General features: G+C 40.4%; 1 protein-coding gene across 1 annotated transcript in view; it reads right to left on the minus strand.

Moving 5' to 3' along the window:
- TAOK1 (TAO kinase 1) overlaps nucleotides 1–20,131 on the minus strand; it is a 72,225-nt gene that overhangs the window by 41,570 nt on the left and 10,524 nt on the right. The window contains exons 3-4 of the mRNA XM_029912501.1: nucleotides 9,785–10,007; nucleotides 641–712 (exon numbers count right to left, since the gene is read on the minus strand). Of these exons, the coding sequence (XP_029768361.1) occupies nucleotides 641–712; nucleotides 9,785–9,916 (204 nt within the window). The 5' untranslated portion in view covers nucleotides 9,917–10,007. The remainder of the gene's footprint in view (nucleotides 1–640; nucleotides 713–9,784; nucleotides 10,008–20,131) is intronic.

The raw sequence follows: 20,131 nt of genomic DNA on the forward strand, positions 1-20,131 counted from the left end.
CTTATTGATGGCTCTTAAAAGTCTACCTTATCCACAGTCTGGAGAATCTCCCCACAATTATCATATTTCCTATTATTTTCTTTCTTTCTCTTTCATTCTTTCTTTCAAGATCCTCAAAATGATATTGTTCAGCAGAGTCCATTTAGGAAAAGGATAAATTCTTGCTTGATCTGCTATTATTACATTTTACAGGCAGGCATCCTTCTGAGTCCATGTCTCTATTGTATTCATTGCTATCATTCCTAGCAAGCCTTTATCTAGCAAGCAACAGGGTGTTTTTAAAAAAAATGGAAATCAGAATGGAACATTTAAGGCTAAAAAGGCAACTCATCTTCCTATTAAGTCTGAATGCTGTCGATCTTGATACGAACTATTTTTTATTTTACCATTTTGCTTACATATTATGCAGTTCCATAAAACATGGCTCTTCCTGACTGGGTGAAATAAATGCTGCATAACATGCCAGGAACGGACTAGTCAGAAGCATGTTGAAAATGCTCAAAGAAACTTATTCTGTTTACACAATGCCCCGATTCATCTTAACTATTATATAAAGATTCTCCCTCGGGACAGCCTGGACTAATTCAAGTCAGTTAATATCACAGCAATCTGGGTTTAATATACAAGATATTCCACATACCTCATTGGATTGCTTCCCACTATATGACATTTTCTTGATGGCCACCACTTCATTGGTGCGCACATCACGTGCCTGTAACATTAAAACATGAAGCATCAATATCTCATATCAGAAAGAAAATGCCCAGTAAAGAAAATAAAACAAACACAGAATGCTTTCTCATTGGAATAGAAGTACTGAAAAGGCGTTATCCATTTAATAGTTAGCCTGGATATAGAAAGTTAAAATAATACATTCCACTAGGGGTGATGAATGTTGGATATATTCAGAAACTGAATTAAAAAAAAAATAAAAAAATCACACTCCTATTTGTGGGATGTGATTCTCAACTCATGCCGTCTATTGTCAGCATCCATCAGCTCTCTGTAAGTTGCTTCTACACTAAAGAGCATCTCTGTAAATGTGTTTTTTCTGATTTTAAGAAGCAGAATAGATCTTCTCTAAACCAACCTCTGCCCTTCCCCACGGCCCTGCCATAAGTACTCTGAACAAGTGAAATCAAGGCCCACTCTCCCATTCCACTCCAAACAGAAGGGAACATATTCTGCAATATCATATGGCCAAAATTACTCAGATGTTTCTGACATCAGCTGCAAACACTGGACACCACCTTTCTGATGCTGCCGGGAGAGGATAAATGTTGAGTGTGATACAAAGTAGATCACATAAATGAAGGTGTTTGCCATATGTTTATTTTCAAATTCTGATTCTTGAATTTCTTGTCCAGCATTATTTACAACTTATAAAATCATAGAAATGTAGGCCTGGAGGGAACCTCAAGAGGCTATGTAGTCCAGCCCCCCATGCTGAGGAAGGCCCAAGTAAACCTAGACCATCCTTGACAGGTTTGCCCAACCTGTTCTTAAAAACCTCCAATGACGGGGATTCCACAACTTCTCTTGGAAGCCTATTCTAGAATTTAACAATCCTTATAGTTAAAAGTGTTTCCTAATATCTAACCTGAATCTCCCTTGCTGCAGATTAAGCCCATTGAGCCTTGTCCTACCTTCAGTGGATGTGGAGAACAAATTGATCACAATCCTTTTTAAAACAGCCCTTAACACATTTGAATACTTATCAGGTCCTCCCTCATCATCTTTTCTCAAGACTGAACAATCCCCAGGTTTTTTTAACCTTTCCTCAAAGGTCCGGGTTTCTAAACCTTTTATCATTTTTGATGCTCTCCTCTGGAATCTCTCCAATTTGTCCACATCTTTCCTAAAGTGTGGCATCCACAACTGGATAAAGTACTCCAGCTGAGGCATCACCAGTGCTGAGTAGAACAGGACAATTACTTCCTGTGTATTGCATGTGACACTCCTGTTAATACACCCCAAAATGATATTAGCCTTTTTCACAATTGCATCACATTCTTGACTCATTCAATTTGTGATCCACTATAACTCCCAGATCCTTTTCAGCAGTACTACTGTCTAGCCAGCAATTCCCCATTTAGTTTTTGTGTGTTTGATTTTTCCTTCCTAAGCTTCATAATTTGCTCTTATCTTTAATGAATTTCACCTTGTTGATTTCAGGCCAAAACTCCAATTTGTCCAGGTCTTTTTGAATTCTAATCTTTTTCTCCAAAGTGCTAGCAAATCCTTCTCATCTTGGTGTCATCTTCATATGTCATAAGCATGCTATCCACTCCATTATCCAAATTATTAATGAAAATGGTGAAAAGCACCAGACCCAGGACAAACCCATCCAGGACCTCACTAAATACATCCACTCAGTCTGACAGCAAACCGTTGAAATAACTCATCTTTGTAATCTTCTTTTTAAACCAGTTTGGCACCCCCCTTATAGTAATTTCATCTAGATGACATTTTCCTAGCTTGTTTATAAGAATGTCATGTGGAACTATGTCAAAATCCTTACTATACAAACAACATACATCACATCTACACCTTCCCCACTCCCTATCCACTAGGTTGGTAAACCTTCCAAAGAAGGAAATTGTGTTGGTTTGACGATTTGTTCTTGACAAATCCATGTTGGCTATTACTTATAATTCTATTATCTTCTGGGGGGGGAGATGGATAGCTCAGTGGTTTGAGCATTGGCCTGCTAAACCCAGGGTTGAGAGTTCAATCCTTGAGGGGGCCACTTAGGGATCTGGGGCAAAAATCAGTACTTGGTCCTGCTAGTGAAGGCACAGGGCTGGACTTGACGACCTTTCAAGGTCCCTTCCAGCTCTATGAGATAGGTATATCTCCATATATATTATATTAGGTGATTACAAATTGATTAATAATTTGTTCCAGTATCTTTCCAGATACTGAAGTTAGGTTGACTGTCTATGATTCCCCTGTCCTCTTTGTTCCCCTTTTAAAGAGAGGTGCTATGTATGCCCTCTCCTCCTCTGGGACTTCAGCAGTCCTCCATGAGTTCTCAAAGATAATTGCTACCAGTGCTGAGATTGCTTCAACTAATCTCTTAAGTACCCCTAGAATGAGTATAGCACAATAAATGTTAATGGCTCTTAATGCTACTAACTGATTTTCTGCTCTCAGACAATTTACAATCTAAATTAAGACAAGATGACAATATAGGGAGTGGACAATATGATAATGCTGTCAGTGGGAACCCAATGTATGTGTTCTGAAGTAAAGCTATTGTTTTAATTTTTATTTTCATTACATTTTAGCAGAGGCCCTGAAACACTCAAGGAACAGCGCACACAGCCTCAAAGCAAAAAGGAGAGCATCGTGTTGTTTAGTAAAACAAAATCCCATCCAATCCTCTGCTGAAAGTTCCATACATGGCTAAGGAGGTGGGGAACGCCTCAGGGCCTATCTCCCATGTGTGTTTGACTTGACCAAAGCCAAAATAAAATTAAATAAAATGGTGTATGTCATGAATTTCAATGACGCTACTACTAAAATACTAACTCTACTAGTAATTTCAATGCAGCCTTACAATGAAGGATCTCCAATAATGTAGGAGGTGAAAGTATGAAGAAAGCTAAATTACCCTACCTGCTGCAATCTCAAGCTACAGTTAATAAAAGAATACTCAAATTAAATTTCAGGTTGCAAAATTAGCAAATCTGACCTTATCACTCAGTGTTGCATTCTATCAAACACAGGCTTCCAGAACTTTCATTACATTCAGGACTCCAGAGTTTGTAAAGGGGTTTCTCAGACATATTCTGATACTTTGCCATTCATTGTTGACAGTGAATTCTGAAACCCTCTTATCTCAATGATGAACTTCTGACTAGCTTTAACCATTTTCTTTTTGTAACTGAGGATGCTGCATTTCAGTGACGAGTCTACATTACAATCCGTTTATTTAAGGTAACTATTAAAAATGCAAAAATTATTTTTTTTACCAGTAAAATTTAAACATTGTAACTCCTAGATCTTCTCTAGGCACAGGAAATTATTCATAGACCCAACTGTTTCCTCTGCCACAACCATGCCCATTAGTATTAGCTAGGGCTGTAATTTATTAAGCACAAAGCAGATCTTAAGTGAGGATTGCTTGCCAATCCAAAATACAGCAACAACATGCCCTGTGTTTCTGCTGAAATAAAAGGCAGAAATAAGAAGTAAGATTTAAAGAGCTGTTGTCACCTCATGAAAAAACTGTGAAAAAATATTCAATTGAGAAATAATTCTGCTCATGAAATTTTCTCTATTTATCTTCCTGAGATTTTTATCTACAGGACTACTGAATTGCTGGAGGTGTGGATTTTAACAGGGCAACATTAATACACATTGTTTCAGAGGGCCCTTGTATCCCCTATTTGGATTCATTATTTGAAAGGATGAACTACAGGTACCAACACTGACAGGGATGAACCTGCTTTGCTATTAGAAAATACCAGCATACCTGATCTTTTGAATAAGCGGGGATAGGTGGCTCTTCAAGAGTGCCCTGTAAGCCAAACATCTAGCACTGATCTACTAGAAGACCACCACCACTCTGGCCAGGAAAAAAAATCTAGAACCCTCTGGATCTCCATCCTTCTCAAGAAAATTCCCTTTGCTCATCACAATAAAATGAACATCTGCAACAGTCTTTGGCAGCCCAATTATCAATAACAAACATCAGCCATGGCTGCTTCCTGTGCACCTGATGTAGGCACTGAAGATATAATTCTGCCCCTACTGAAGTCAATAGTGAAACTCCTATGGACTTCCACAGGGTCAGGATTTCACTCCTAATCTACAAAATCTCTGGGGTTGGGACCTTGGAATATAACAACAAATTTATATTGTGGTTCCATCAAAGGAGCCCAATGCACTAGATAAATATTAACTTAGTCTCGCAACAGACTTGAGAGGGATAGAAGTATCCTCATTTACAAAGGGGGTCGAGAGCTGACTTGCCCAAGATCACAGAATCAGCACCACAGCAAGGAAGGGAACCCAGGGCTACAGTCTCCCAGCCCTTCACCTTCACCACAAGCCCAGACTCCATCCCAAGGAAGTAAAATTCAAATACGTTTTGTTTTTTAAACTTGCTTCAGTTTTATACTTTACACTCTTGAATACATCCTGCTACACTCATCTGACGATATTCTTATTTGTTTCCGTACCAGCTGCAATTCTGTTGTTGTGTTACTATCTTTCTGTTTGTCCATATTCCTATACTGCTTGGATAATTACTACCCTTAAACCTTCAATAAACAATTAAGAAAATAATTATTAACAACACTGCACAGGTTTTATGTGGCAAGGGATACTGGAGGGTTAACAGAGAGTGCTTAAAATACCACCCTGAACCTACCATAAAAATACTTCCCTTGCCCCACAAACTCCAAAAAACATCTATAATATTTGGATTATTTGGACGATTGGCCCAACAGATGACAAATATTCAAGGTAGAACAGTTAGACTGGGAGAAAAGAAAATCTTGGGAATATTTGTTGAATAAAATAATCACCTAGCACACTTATCACAAAGGATTTGAGGTTTATTTGGGCGAGGGAGGAGGGAATCACTGAAATAATCAAATCGGTTAACAGCTACAATAAAAAAGGGCAAACAAGATACCAGATTATAGCAGCAGAAGGAACGAAGACATAACAAAAGAGTCAGTATACCCACCTCCTTGCCCTCTCTGGAGTACTCTACATAGCATTGGTTACTGTATAAAAGAAAGGCTATTCTTGCACTGAAAAGGATGAAGAATTAGGGCAGCAAAGATGATACTTAAAACAAAAATTTAATAGGTAGCCTTGTGATTACTGGGGTGATAATACCCTGAGGTGAGCCAACAGAGTTCACGAAAATAATGAAAGGAATTGTAGTCAAACTTTATACAATGTTCTGAAACTTGGAGAGCAGGATAGAAAGTAGACCTATAGTATAAGTTATTACAGAAGATGATCAAAAGAGTATGAGTTGGAGTGAAATCTAGACCTGGTTTTGGACATGTGGGTGAAGGGATGGAGTAAGAGGTATAATAAAGAAAAGGAAAACAGAATTAAAATACAATTTAAAGGGCAAGATTTTGGGAGTATATGGCTTTTTTCAGTTCCTAAACAGTTCCTAGATATGTTTTATTAACAACATCCCCGGCCAAGCTGTACACAACGAAAGTAGATGGGGGGAAAAAAAGTTTCTTTACTAAAAAAAACAACCAACCCTCCCCAAAAATAACACCCACCTCAAACACACAAATATTATTGATCGTAAGTTAGCATCAGCAGTCAATAACTGCCAGAAACTGAATATGAAAAGAAAAGAGCCATGAAGGGTGACAAGCCAGAGAGTTAAAGGCACCCAGTTTCTTTAAGTGTCTTCCCTAGCCTGGAAAAATCCATGACATCCAAAACAAGGGCTGCATTGGTGTTATGATGTCACCCAATTTATTAGGTGATCATACAACCCAGGGCTTGTTTGAGATTTCAGGCATGTATGCACATGCATAGTGTTCAGTCCTCAAGGGAAGGGAAGGTATCAAAGTCTCCAAGAAAGGAATAGCTAGACCAATGATACAAGATGTATGCGTGTGACACAAAAAGCATAACAAAGCTGATACTTTAAGTACAGCAGCTTTGGCAATGCTCCTTTGAAGTTTTAACTACATTTAACTTAACTAGAGAACACTTTAATAGTGTATTATCCAAGAATTGAATATTGCTGATGGAATACAAGATAATTTTTACTTTAGTAAGGAATTACTGGTTTTGCAAGAAAATCAGAAATGAGACATTCATGCCCTCCCAATCTAACTTCATATACATAATCTTTACCTTAATAAATTCCTCCCCACCCACCAGGTTCATCTCATCTTTTTGGGTAGAGCTTTATGTAATATAATGTCTATCTATAAAATAGCTTCAGATATAAAATTTCTTACAAGAAATTTTCAAGAGCAAAAAAGATACTGTAATCACATGTCTAGTTTGTGTGTTGAAGCTTAAAATGCAAAATGACAATATATAGTAACATACCACACATATCTTCTACAGGGCACACTCCTTTATTAACAAAAGACACATGATACACAAACATTGAACAGCATCATGCAAAGCTTACCTTTTGTCCTTTAGGAAGACTGCTTACGGCAGAAAGGGATCTAGGGGTTATAGTGGACCACAAGCTAAATATGAGTCAACAGTGTGATGCTGTTGCAAAAAAAAGCAAACATGATTCTGGGTTGTATTAACAGGTGTGTTGTGAGCAAGACACGAGAAGTCATTCTTCCACTCTACTCTGCTCTGGTTAGGCCTCAGCTGGAGTATTGTGTCCAGTTCTGGGCACTGCATTTCAAGAAAGATGTGGAGAAATTGGAAAGGGTCCAGAGAAGAGCAACAAGAATGATTAAAGGTCTTGAGAACATGACCTATGAAGGAAGGCTGAAAGAATTGGGTTTATTTAGTTTGGAGAAGAGAAGACTGAGAGGGGACATGATAGCAGTTTTCAGGTATCTAAGGGGGTGTCATAAGGAGGAGGGAGAAAACTTGTTCACCTTAGCCTCTAAGGATAGAACAAGAAGCAATGGGCTTAAACTGCAGCAAGGAAGGTCTAGGTTGGACATTAGGAAAAAGTTCCTAACTGTCAGGGTGGTTAAACACTGGAATAAATTGCCTAGGGAGGTTGTGGAATCTCCATCTCTGGAGATATTTAAGAGTAGGTTAGATAAATGTCTATCAGGGATGGTCTAGATAGTATTTGGTCCTGCCATGCGGGCAGTGGACTGGACTCGATGACCTCTCAAGGTCCCTTCCAGTCCTAGAATCTATGAGTCTATGCTTAATCTCCTACCTGCAGTGCAACAGAAGCACAATCTGAACACAGTAAGGTAGAAATCCCTCTTTGTTAATGAACTTTCTGACAATAATGTTTAGTCAGAGAGCATGTAGAGAAGAGAAGGGTTGAAAAGCTTGGGGGGGTGGGTTCTCCACCATTTAAATTCATGGCAGCACTTGTCATGTTGCTTGAAGGGTGTCCTGGTAAAGGGCATTCAACCCTTAAATGATTTTTAACTTGAAAAGAAACATGGAGTTCACAGAGATACTGATGTGATGAATGTTCCTCTTTTCTCGCTGTTTGAGAGCATCCCTAGCACATAGCATGCAGGTGACCTCTAACGATGTGCTCGTTTTGGTTAACTATCCCCATGACACTTATGTGCCATAATAATATGTAGCAAGATTGGAAACATTTAAAAATTGTATTAAAAAGTGAGCAGAGGGGAGAAGTGAGTCGATATGAAATCTATTTCCAGTTTTCTCTGCAGTGAATTTAATGATATTAAGTAATGTTCACCTGTGGCATTTACTTCATTATAAAACATTTGCTCACACCGATCTGTTCCCAGACAGTGGCTGCTCATAATTTTAAGCAAGGAACAAAATTAAGAAGCTTTTCCTAATTAGTTCATCTGTGCTGCATTAAATTTGTGCTGGAAGGTTCCCAACATAGTCTGCTGCAATTATTAACAATGAATAGGAAGCTCATAAAATACTGACACAAATAGCTCTCTGTAAGAAAATTGACAGGTCTGGCCACACCTATTATAAATGAGAAAAGGCTTGCACCAGAAAATGGCTTTTGAATGAAGGTCTCACACTATGCACTTTGGTTAACAGACAGTAAGTTGCAAATGAAGTAGCTGTAAGAGGCTAAGAGAGATCCCATGTCTCAGCTGTGCTATGTAAGCAGAGAGCAGGTGGGGAAAATCCTGTTCTCCAAAAGTTCAGGTCAAGTAGAAATGCTATATAGACAAATATTGGGATTCCTGTCTGTTGGACAAGGACAGCATGGGACACTGGGGCAGACCGAGTGACACAGTGAGAGAGAAAATGGCTGTGGAGGGGCTGAGTGGTGGGTGGAGAAAGAAAACTGAGCTGCTCTCAGGGGCAGGGGGTGAGAAGGAACTGTATGGCGCAACAGAACTGCACTGCCAGTCAGAAGGGAGGGCCTGAAATGAAGAGGAGCTGAGCAGAGCAATAGAACTCAGCTGCCAGTCATGAAGAGTGGCAGAAATATGGGCCTTGATGATGTTAGCCAGGTGAGACCAAGAAAAGGTGCACTACTGAGCATGCCCAAGACTGAGCCTCAGGTGAACATGTTTCCTGTTAGTGCTGTGATTAGTATGTGGGGTCTGGGGAATGGAGAGATTGGGTCTGGGCTTTTCAGCTGCAGACAGATAGTTTAATGGCAGTTAACATTGCCAGAAAGGTAAGCAGGAGTTTAATTGGCTAACCAAGCCAGAGTAGCTGTAGTTCATTTTACTACACAGACTTGATTACTTGCTGATGCAAAACACTCTTTGATTTATGATGGCAGCTGTCTCTTTTCAAGTACTTTGCCTTGCAATTGCAAACTTTGCTGCTGCTAGGCCCCTGCAATTTTAATGTGCAACTAGATCCCTGACTACTTATTATTGTTTGTATTACTGTCATGCCTAAGAGCACCAGTCATGGACCCTGACCCAGCTTTTCTGATTATTAATATGGTGGTAACACCTAGGGACTCCAGTGAGGGATTGAGGCCCCATCGTGCTAGACACTGTACGAACACATAACAAGACCACCTCCCTCACCCAAAGAGCCTACCATAAAAACCTCAATGTTTCAGACTAGTTAATTTTCCTCAATAAGTAGTAAAAAGGCAATATCCAGAGTTAAAAATTAGCCAGCTAATATTCACAAGTTACTGTCTGTTCAAATTACTTACAAAATAAACTGCTCCAAAGCTTCCATGGCCAATCTCTCGGAGATCTGTGAAGAGTTTTTCTGGATCTTCTTTGAAGAAGAGCTCTGCAATTTCTGGGTCCTTCAGGCTGCCCGCTCGGCTGGTTGATGGCATCCTGCTGGGCAGTTAGCCGACTATCTGGGTTGAAAGTGCTGCCTCAACCCTTTGTTCATCTGCATGAATGGGGCCTCTTCAGCATGGATTACTGTAAGAAAAACATTACAACTTATCACTGATTACGAATCTCAGAGCCAGAGCAAAGCAACTCATTACTGAAGCCTACAGATAAGCAGAGTCCAAATTTCTTGTAGACCAAGCATCCCACTCATAACGAGTGATGCTGTTAACACAGGAGGTGCTATACCAGATCAGTCCAACTGCTACGCAAGTCTGGTATCCTGCCCTCAACAGAGGCCTGCAACTTATCCCTCTATGGAAGGCACACAAAAAATGAAAACCCACCTACAATCCACTTAGCCATCATGCAGGGATCTAATGGGAAAAAATTCCTTCCAGGCCTACAAAAATTGAACAGCTTATGAAGGCTTAATTCCCCATGTGATCTTTCATTTGCAGAGATACAGATGTTAATGGTTATACAATTATCTGCTCCTTTTTAAAAATTCACCCAACAGTATGTGTCTCAATGGCCTCTGGCAATAGTGAATTCTCCTGCTTAACTATAGTGTGTGTAAAGGAACATTTCCTTCCTTGGTTCTAAACTTACTGCCCTTTAGCTTAATTTAATTCAGTATTACCTTCTTCTTTGATTAGACCACAGGCTAAAAAGGAGGCACTGATCAACTGTCACTAATTTTCAATACTTCCATCAAATCACCTTTAACCCTTCTCCTTTCATAGTTAAATAAGGGCTTGTCTGCCCTTGAAATGCTGCAGCTGCACCATGCTAGACACTACCTACCCCCACAGGGGGGCTCTCCCATCAGCCTAGATAACCCCCAAGAGCTGGTAGCTAGGTCAAAAGAAGAATTAGGTCGGTATAACTAGGTCGTGCAGGGGTGTGAAAAATCCACACACCTGAATAACGCAGCTAATCCGACCTAACCCCCAGCGTAGACAGCGCTACGTCAACGAGAGAACTCTCCTGTCAACCTAGCTGCCGCTTCTCGAGGGGAGATGAATTACCTAACCCTCCCATCGGCGTAGGCAGCATCTTCACTGAAGCTCTACAGCAGTGCAGTGTAGACAAGTCCATACCCTCAGACTTTTCAATCTCTTCTGATACATAAATTCAAGACCTCTATCTTATATGCCTGCTCTTGATATTTTCTATCACTACCCACATCTTAGAGGGATGGTGACCAAAATCAGAAAGAGTAACATGTGTCTGTCTGTCCCTTCAGACAAACTCAAGCATTGAGGTTTCCTCTAACTGCTATAAGCACATAACAAAGCCATTTGCATTAAGCCATCTCCAATAGCTTTTCACAGAAGAACCTGAAAGTTCTTTTAAGGGTGCTTTGCCTTACATTTATCCAAAATGTATAGGCCATTTTGGACCATGTCTACACTAGGAAAAAAGGTGTACTTTTAATGTGTTAAAATCCTATTGTAGACAGGGCAGTTGCAGTTCTAACATGTTAGAGTTTACCTTGACCAGCTAACACAAGTTAAAACAACAACAACTGGCCTTGTCTACTCTAGGATTTTCGCTAACGTTAAAAAACCTCACATTTTCGCATAGTGAGGACCAGGCCTTGGCATTGGGAGTTTCTCACAATCCTCCATAAAATGTTACCAACCAAAACAACTATATCACTGGCAAATAGCTAACATACTATCCACTTTCTTCTCCAAATCTTTTTGTTCTGTCTAGTCAAGGTTTACACTTCCACACTTTACATTTTGTATGTTAAACCTACAGAAGGTTTTTAACTTCATAGCAGACAAGGACCATAAATCTGAGTTTAAGTGTTATGTTATGTTACTGCCCAATTGTCTCCTTTTCTGGTCTCTATACCCCCACCTCCAGATCTCTGTTGAATCATTGGTTCTGCCCCTCCCCCTGGAAGCGACTCCTACAGAAATTATAGAAAAAAATAATGCTTCTTAGAGTGCTTGTGCATAGTAGTATTTTCCTCTAGGCACCGACAGCATGTGAAACTGACAAAGACAACATGATCCTTGTTAGTTTCAAGCAACTACCAGAACCACACCATGGAAAGCACTATTGTGTGCGAACACAGCCAAGACATACCTAGTTATCAATGCTGCATGACTCTCCAGCTTGTCTGGCTAAGAGGTATTTGGGAGATAGGATGCAAGAAAATCAAGCAAAGTCCAGGATTTCCCTAATGTACCTCCAAACAGCCAGGATTTTAAACATTTGTAATATAACCATAAATGTGTTTCCATGATAGCCCATTCTCAGCACCTAAGGAACAATTACACATGCAGATACCACAGTGATGGATTGGGTATAAGAAATTAAATGAAATTATGAACTGTTGTGCAAATATAATTATTAATGTGTTTTAAGTATGTATTTATGCAGGTGCCATTACAGTGACACTGATGTCAACTTATTAATTTCTCTATTCATTTATATTAAAACGTATGATTAGCACAGGAATTATATATAAAATGTAGCTCAATTAGATGGAGTCAAATGTACGGGATTGTCATGCCTACATCTTATCTATAATCACAGAATCACAGAAATGTAGGACTGGAAGGGACCTTGAAAGGTCATCTAGTCCAGTCCCCTGCACTGAGGCAGGACTAAGTATTATCTATTTTTATCTCTTAAGGTTTCACACGGGAGAGAACAAGAATTAGCTGCAATTTAGTAGACACCTGAAATGTACTTCATTTATAACAGATGTGATAGAAAAGCAAAAAGGTCAACAATATTACATTTGATCCTTCCCAGCCCTAAAAAGAACATGACATTAAAAGACAACTGTTTCGCATTTACAGCCTAGAGCTGAACAATAGACAAAAACCATAAGTCAGAGAGGCAAGAGAAAGGAATGGGGGAAGGGAGCTGATAACCACAGCACACAGTATTATTGAAGGAATGTTTCTTGGATCAACGGTAATGATGTCATGTTGCATCTTTTAAAAAGCATCAGATTCTTACAAAAAGGACATTGTTGTTCAAAAGCAACTGCTGCAATCCCACAATGCTCTTTCCCCTACATCTGTTAATCAGTGGGGTCTAGGCTTGGACAAACCTGCCAATATGGCCAAAAGTCACATGTCCCCTTCATAGTGCATCTGAGAGAGAGAGAATGAGAATCCTAGATACACAGAGCTGAGAAGGATTACAGGGTTGTCCCCCTCAAACTAGCCACTATTCTCATTCTTGGCATGATTTTTGAGTATGCCTGTGGAATGTCATCAACAGGCAGGGCTTTTTACCAGTGCTGAAACTCCCTCCAGGCTAAATGACTACTAATACAGAAGTGGTGTAAGGCTGGTTCTCTACCTTACTTCACATAGTAAATGGCAAATTAAAGTGGGACCAGCAAAAACATCAGGATTATTCATCTGTTATTTCAAATACCTTAAAAGAAATGTTCTTCTTTTATTCTCAAAAAGTTTGATTATCCTGAATCTTGAACATAATTACTACTATATGTATATATAAAAACATAAAAACTGATTTTAGTGCAATAGTTACAAATTTATACATGATGTTATGCGTATCCTTGTGTAAGTTTAAAATGAACAAGCATTGCCGAGACATACTAGCGCAATTTCCACCTATTAAATAGCTTTACATCTTCTTGCTGTCTTTTGCTTTATTGTACAATGGAATAGTTCCACTTACCAAAAAGTTATAATATTAACTACCCCTTGTCTTTTTCTGAAGAACGAAGTACACAACACACATCAAGGTTCAGCAAGTCTATCAGTTCAAACACTCTACCCCCCCAGGGTGGAGATTTAAATCAAGACCATTTAAATCAGCAATTTAATTCATGATTTAAATCACCAAGTAGAAAGCCTAAATTTAAATAACTGATTTTAATCAACTTTTCCATTTCTATTTCAGTCATTTTCTAAAGAAAGGTGCATTCTCATTGGTTGATATAACCATTAAAACATGTTACTTTGCAACTAACTAGAGCCTTTACACAAGACTTGGTACAACTTTTTGCTACCTATGAGGTACACTATAACTATATACATTTATTTAAGCAATTATATAGCTTAATATTTTCAGATTCTTATTAATTGTACAATTTCAGTACGTTAGAAAATGGTGAATAATATATTGCTTATTTACTAGAGAATTAACTTTTTGCTCATGATTTGTGTCAAGCTGCATTGGGATAGTAATTGGAAATTAATTAAACACAAAAAAGAGTATATAAAATGTAAACAATTACTAAATTTTGAGAGTAATTTCCTCTGGCAGGATTGAATGTAATAGCATAAAATAGATGAGAAATGAGTTTCATCATACAACTGTCAAAGAAGGGAAAAGGGATTTTGTTTCTTGCATATGGGTCAGTTCCAAGGAGCATATGAAGCAGAGATTAAATTATCCTCTCAACGCACTATTAGCATTTTCATGAATGGTTTCCAGTTGACAGCAAAAATTACCACCACTATCATAAATACATTAAACTGGAACTACTGAAACCATTGACTTTTTACAATTTTTTCTTTTATTCTCATGTATGCCTGAAGCTAGAGTGAGAAAAAAAAGAATGCTTAAAATACAAACTGATATGTCAAAATATCTATCCATTTTAAATTGGAGATTTAAGGCCTGACCCACAAATATAATTAAAAAAAAAAAAACAACAATGAGCAAACGAATAATTCCCCTTTCAGTGCTTTATATCTTTTGGCTATTTATTGATAGATTCTGAAAATGAACGTACAATGCAACAGTTACATATATAAGTAAAACAAGAAAATTAAGCTAAAAGATTTAAATTAAAGATTTAAATTATAGAATGCAAGTTGCTTTTAGTAGACGAACATGGAGCCGTCAATGTTTCATTTACTTCTAGAAAGGTACTTGAGAGTTCACATTCCTCCATGCTATCACAAAGACACCAACCACTTTAACAGCACAAGCTTTATAACTTATGTCAAAAGTCTATAAAAGATTTTTTCCAACATGGTGTCTAACCATGTAGCTCAAGCATGTTTCCTTTTTATCAAGGTTGATGCATCAAGCAGAGTAGGCATATGGTAGTATCTACTTACATTATTGATATTAAAAAAACCCAACTCCAATCTTGCAAAGCAAGACTACAACATACGGAAAGAAGAGTCAAACAGCATTCTAGCATACAGATAGAAGAGGAAAAATCATAAATGCTCATTCCAAAATTTACTTTCTTTGAATAATAAGGTTCATATATTTCACGGTTTCCTGATTGACTGCTGCTCTACAACATGCCACACCATCATCCCGAGAACAGCATGGGATGACATTGGCATATTGTAACTCTGAAGAACTTTATGAAGGAATGCATGGAGATTGGCAGATTTCTTCTTGAGTGTATGTGTGTACCCAAGAGTCCACTATTACTCTCAGGAAGTGTGGCCTGAATATAGACGCAGATAAGATCTTTGACATATGTGACCAATACACGCCACCTAGCTATCTAGAGAACAAAGACTGTCTTTTTGTTCCTTACAGTTGGATGATGGAGCACAAATACTGAGATATATTTCCTGAACTACCTAGTTTTATCTTGAAATGGTTTTTGTTTGTTTTTTACTGGTATACAAGCATCCAAGGTATGCCACAGCTTTTCTGATGGGCATGATGGCTTGGGACACAAGAACATCAGTGCTACATCCTGTGATTTATGGGACATGGAGTTGACTTTAAGGAGAAATTCCAGGATGATCCCAAGAACTATTTTTTCTGTAACAGAAATGCTGAAGTTGAGTTCTATGGGCAGAGTTCCTAATTCCGATATTTGTCTGGTTATAGACTGTTGACATAACGTCTATAAAAACCCCACTTAACAGAAAGGTAATAAAGAGAAACCTCCCTCAGAAGTTCTAAAGGACGTACCACAGTGATACTGAATACCAATCTGATGCCCCAAGGTGGAGTCCCTCTGTGTAGTTGTTGAAGATGTACGAGTAAGGCTTCTTGAACAAATGCAATGCCTGCATATATACATTCTTCTTTCTGACACTCCCAGCACATTGAGTAGCGCGGATGTGCATACCTTCAATTTCAGTGCATTTAAACCCACAGTGAAATTGTCCTGAAGGAACTCTAGCACTGTACATGATGTATTTTTGCTGATCTTGGTGTAACTCTGCTCTCTAAAGCAGCATTTAAAATTTTACCAAGATAATATATTTACTCAATTGATAGAGCTTATCTGGAAATGGAAAGAGTAGAGGTTACCTGGCCAAATAGCCCTCCTCCTTTAGTTGCTCCCTGTCAAAGGGCAGGCAGCTGGCTAGTCTGCTGCAGTCAGGTTGCACAAAGGGGTCCTTGGGGCAATCAGGAGATCCTTTTTATGTGGCACACACAACAATGGTTCTGTTGTCGTGTTTACTGGGTCCAAAATTCAGGGTCTCTGTAGTCACCATGATGCCACCAGAATTATGAAAGTCCTCTCCTTTCTGACTTTCTGTGCAGTCCAGGGCAGAAGCAGGTACAGCAGGAATACATACAAACTCTGGATCTGCGTCAAAGCACTCCTCAACGTAGGCTCCTGCTCACAAGGTCCATACTTTGCCTGCTTTGACAATCTACGGTTGGGTTGTTTTTCCCTTTGATGTACATTGCCCAGGTGAACAGGTTATTCTATTTGCCCAGCAATAATATCTGGCCTCTCCTTGCATAGCAAGTGACCTGGCTTCCATCTCCATTCTGAATTACACCATGGCACATATGTGGATGTCTGACATTGAATATAAGAACATCTTCAGGTCTTGCAGGATGGCTTGCAGTTTTAGGCAGTTGACATAGCTTCTTCTCTTTGTTAGACCATGTGCCTTGGACTATTCCTATGCTGAAGGTGCTCCACCACCCCCTAAACTGGCATATGTTACCTTTTGTCTAGTTCTGAGATTTGGAGAGCCTTCCAGCATCTGTTATTCATCATCTACCACTGATGTGATATGGACACTTCTGAAAGGTCCTTGATCTTGGTTGGAAGTGATGATAAGTCCAGGGGACACAACAGGAGAAAAAAAATCTAGACAGGCACTATGTGGAATTTAGCCCCTGTGGTATATATGTACAGAAGACATGGGAGGGACAGGATCGTGCATTCTGAAGGAATACTGAACTCACTACATGGACTTTGTTAACTTCTGCTTTCACTCCTTAGAAATGAATACTTTGTGACAAATTGCACCCCACATGAATAACTTTAAATAGCATGAACTAATGGTTCTCCCAGTTTATCTCGAACCTATGCTTCCCTGGTACTTGTACTGCTTGTACAGGGTGTCCACTGGGGCCTTGCATCTCGATGGGGCACAGAGCAGAAGGTCATCAAAGAAGATACAGATATGCACTGTTTCCTGTCTGAGAGCTGCTAGTAGAACCTCCAAGACCTAAATAAACAGCCTGAGTAAGGATCTGTATGTACTGGAAATGGTGCCAACCATCAGCAAAGCAAATTGCCATAAGATTAGTTTGACCTCAATTGTATGCAAGGTCTTGCAACAAATTTTGAAAGAGAAAGTAGTAAAGACAGAGAGATGAATGGAAATTCGGATAAAATACAACATGTTTTACAAAAGGTAGATCATGCCGGACCAATCTGATATCCTTCTTTGAGAAGATAACTGATTTTTTAGACAAAGGAAATGCAGTAGATTTAATCTACCTGGATTTCAGTAAGGCATTTGATACAGTTCCAAATGGGAAATTATTAGTTAAATTGGAGAAGATGACAATTAATATGAGAATTGAAAGTTGGATAAGGAACTGGTTAAAGGGGAGACTACAGCAGGTCATAATGAAAGGTGAACTGTCAGGCTGGAGGGAAGTTTCTAGTGGAGTTCTTCACGGATCAGTCTTGGGACCAATTTTATTTAACATTTTCATTACTGACTTTGGCACAAAAAGTGAGTGTGCGCTAATAAACTTTGTGGATGACACAAAGTTGGGAGGTACTGCCAATATGAAAGCGGACTGGAATATATACAAGAAGATCTGGATGACCTTGTAAACTGGAGTATAGAAATGGGATGAAATTTAATAGTGCAAAGTCATGCATTTAGGGACTGACAACAAGGATTTTTGCTATAAGCTGCGGATTTATCAGTGGGACATGACAGAGGAGGAGACCTGAGTGTATTGGTTGATCAAACCTGTGATCTCTGCACCTGTTCCAGTTTGAATGCATCTTTCTTAAACATGGGAGACCAGTCTAAATGATGGATTCTCTGTAACTTGAAGTCTTTAAACCATGATTTGAGGACTTCAGTAACTCAGCCAGAGGTTAGGGTCTATTATAGAAGTGGGTGGGCAAAGTTCTGTCGCCTGCGATATGCAGGAGGTCAGACTAGATGATCACAATAATCCCTGCTGACCTTAAAGTCCCTGAGTCCATGAGCAAATAAGGATGTGGAAGGGTGCGTATAGACAAAAGGAAGTCTCCATAAGATATGGATCCCTCTTGCATTTTGATTTTCACAAAAACTTCTTCAAGTACTTCAGATCCAGAACTGCTCTGTTCCCTCCCAAACTTCTGGGGAGTAGGAAAACAATGGGATATAGGCACTGGCCTCTCTTTGATTCAGGACCAGATGGACTATAGCTAAGGCTTCGTTTTAGTCACGGGTATTTTTAGTAAAAGTCACGGACAGGTCACAGGCAGTATACAAAAATTCATGGCCCGTGACCTGTCCATGACTTTAACTAAAAATACCCATGACTAAAACTTGGGGGGGAGGGAGGTTGCCCAAGGGTGCCACGAGTGCTGGGGGAGGGCGGCCCCGGTGTGTGTGTGTGTGGGGGGGGCGGGACATGCACGGCCCGGGACCCCCGCTGGTGCTGGGGAGGGGGGATTTGGCAGGGACGGCAGGCTCCCTACCTGGCTCCGCGCCTCCCCTCTCCCCCTCCCCTCCCCGTCCCCCCAGCTGCATCAGAATTTGGGTGTGGGAGGGGGCACAGGGTTGAGGCACGGGATGGGGTGAGGTGGGCTCTGGGCGGTGCTTACCTGGGGGGCTCCCCGGAAGCGGCGACATCCCCCTCGCTCAGCTGCTAGGCAGAGGCGTGGCCAGCCAGCATTGCACCCTGCCTCTGCCCAGAGCGTTGGCTTCGCAGCTCCCATTGGCCAGGAACCGCAGCCTATGGGAGCCGCGGGGGCGGTGCCTGTAGGCGGAGGCAGCGCGCAGAGCTGCCTGGCCATGCCTCCACCTGGCAGCTGAGCGAGGGGGATGTTGCCACTTCCAGAGAGCCCCCCAGGTAAGTGCCGCCCAGAGCCTGCCTCACCCCATCCCATTCCTCAACCCCCTCCCACACCCAACCTCCGCTGCTGGGGGTGCACGGTGGCCCAAGACTGCCCCAGCAGCAGCCGGTACAATCGGTGCAGGGGCTGCATGAGCCGTGACTTCTGTGACAAACTTGCAGCCTTAACTATAGCTAGCTATCTTAGATATTTGTACAGCCCCTGTTACTATAGCATCGAAGTGACTCAAACGTATTTATCCACACAAAATCTCTGGGACGTGGGGAACCGACACAGGGAGACTAAAGGATTTGCCCAAGTTCATACAGGAAGTCTGTCACAGAGTATGGAACTTAACCAAAGTCTCAGGCTAGTACCTTATTCACTGGACCATCTTTCTTCAAGCTTCCCTCTGATCTATATTTGTGTGAGCATCAGAGATGAACCCTTAGACAATGGGGATAGGAGGAATCTGCACCTGGGTTCTTTGGTTAACCCTATCAAGTATTTATTTTGGCCTATGTCCAAACAAGCATTTTATAATCATGATGAGTGTTCCTTCGTCTGCAGTGGAGACAAGTCTGCCACTCAGCTGAGACTCTGTTTTCAACTGCGCATACCACGGGTCACACAAACAGTTTTTTAAAGGGGTGAGGTCGGGGGGTTCTCGGTGTGGAATCTCCTTGGGGCAATTTCTGCTCCATCTTCCTGTATTGTCTCTCTCTTTTATTGTACCTCCTTACGGAATAGCCTCAGGAGAACTGTTTGATCTAAACCAAACTCTGCAACAGGGTTGTCCATCCCCACCTTGCCTATAGTTCTGAAGGGAGACCAAAACTAGCCAGCTCTTCAGAAAGAAAACTATCCCTGAGCCAGCGACTGACTTGTCTGCAAGCAAGCTAATGACCCATTGCAGGAAAAATGAGCCATACTATGTGGAATTAGGCTATGTCTACGCTATGGG

The sequence above is a fragment of the Terrapene carolina genome, unplaced genomic scaffold, assembly GCF_002925995.2.
Source record: "Terrapene carolina triunguis isolate 2854851 unplaced genomic scaffold, T_m_triunguis-2.0 Scaffold231, whole genome shotgun sequence".
NCBI lineage: Eukaryota > Metazoa > Chordata > Testudines > Emydidae > Terrapene > Terrapene triunguis.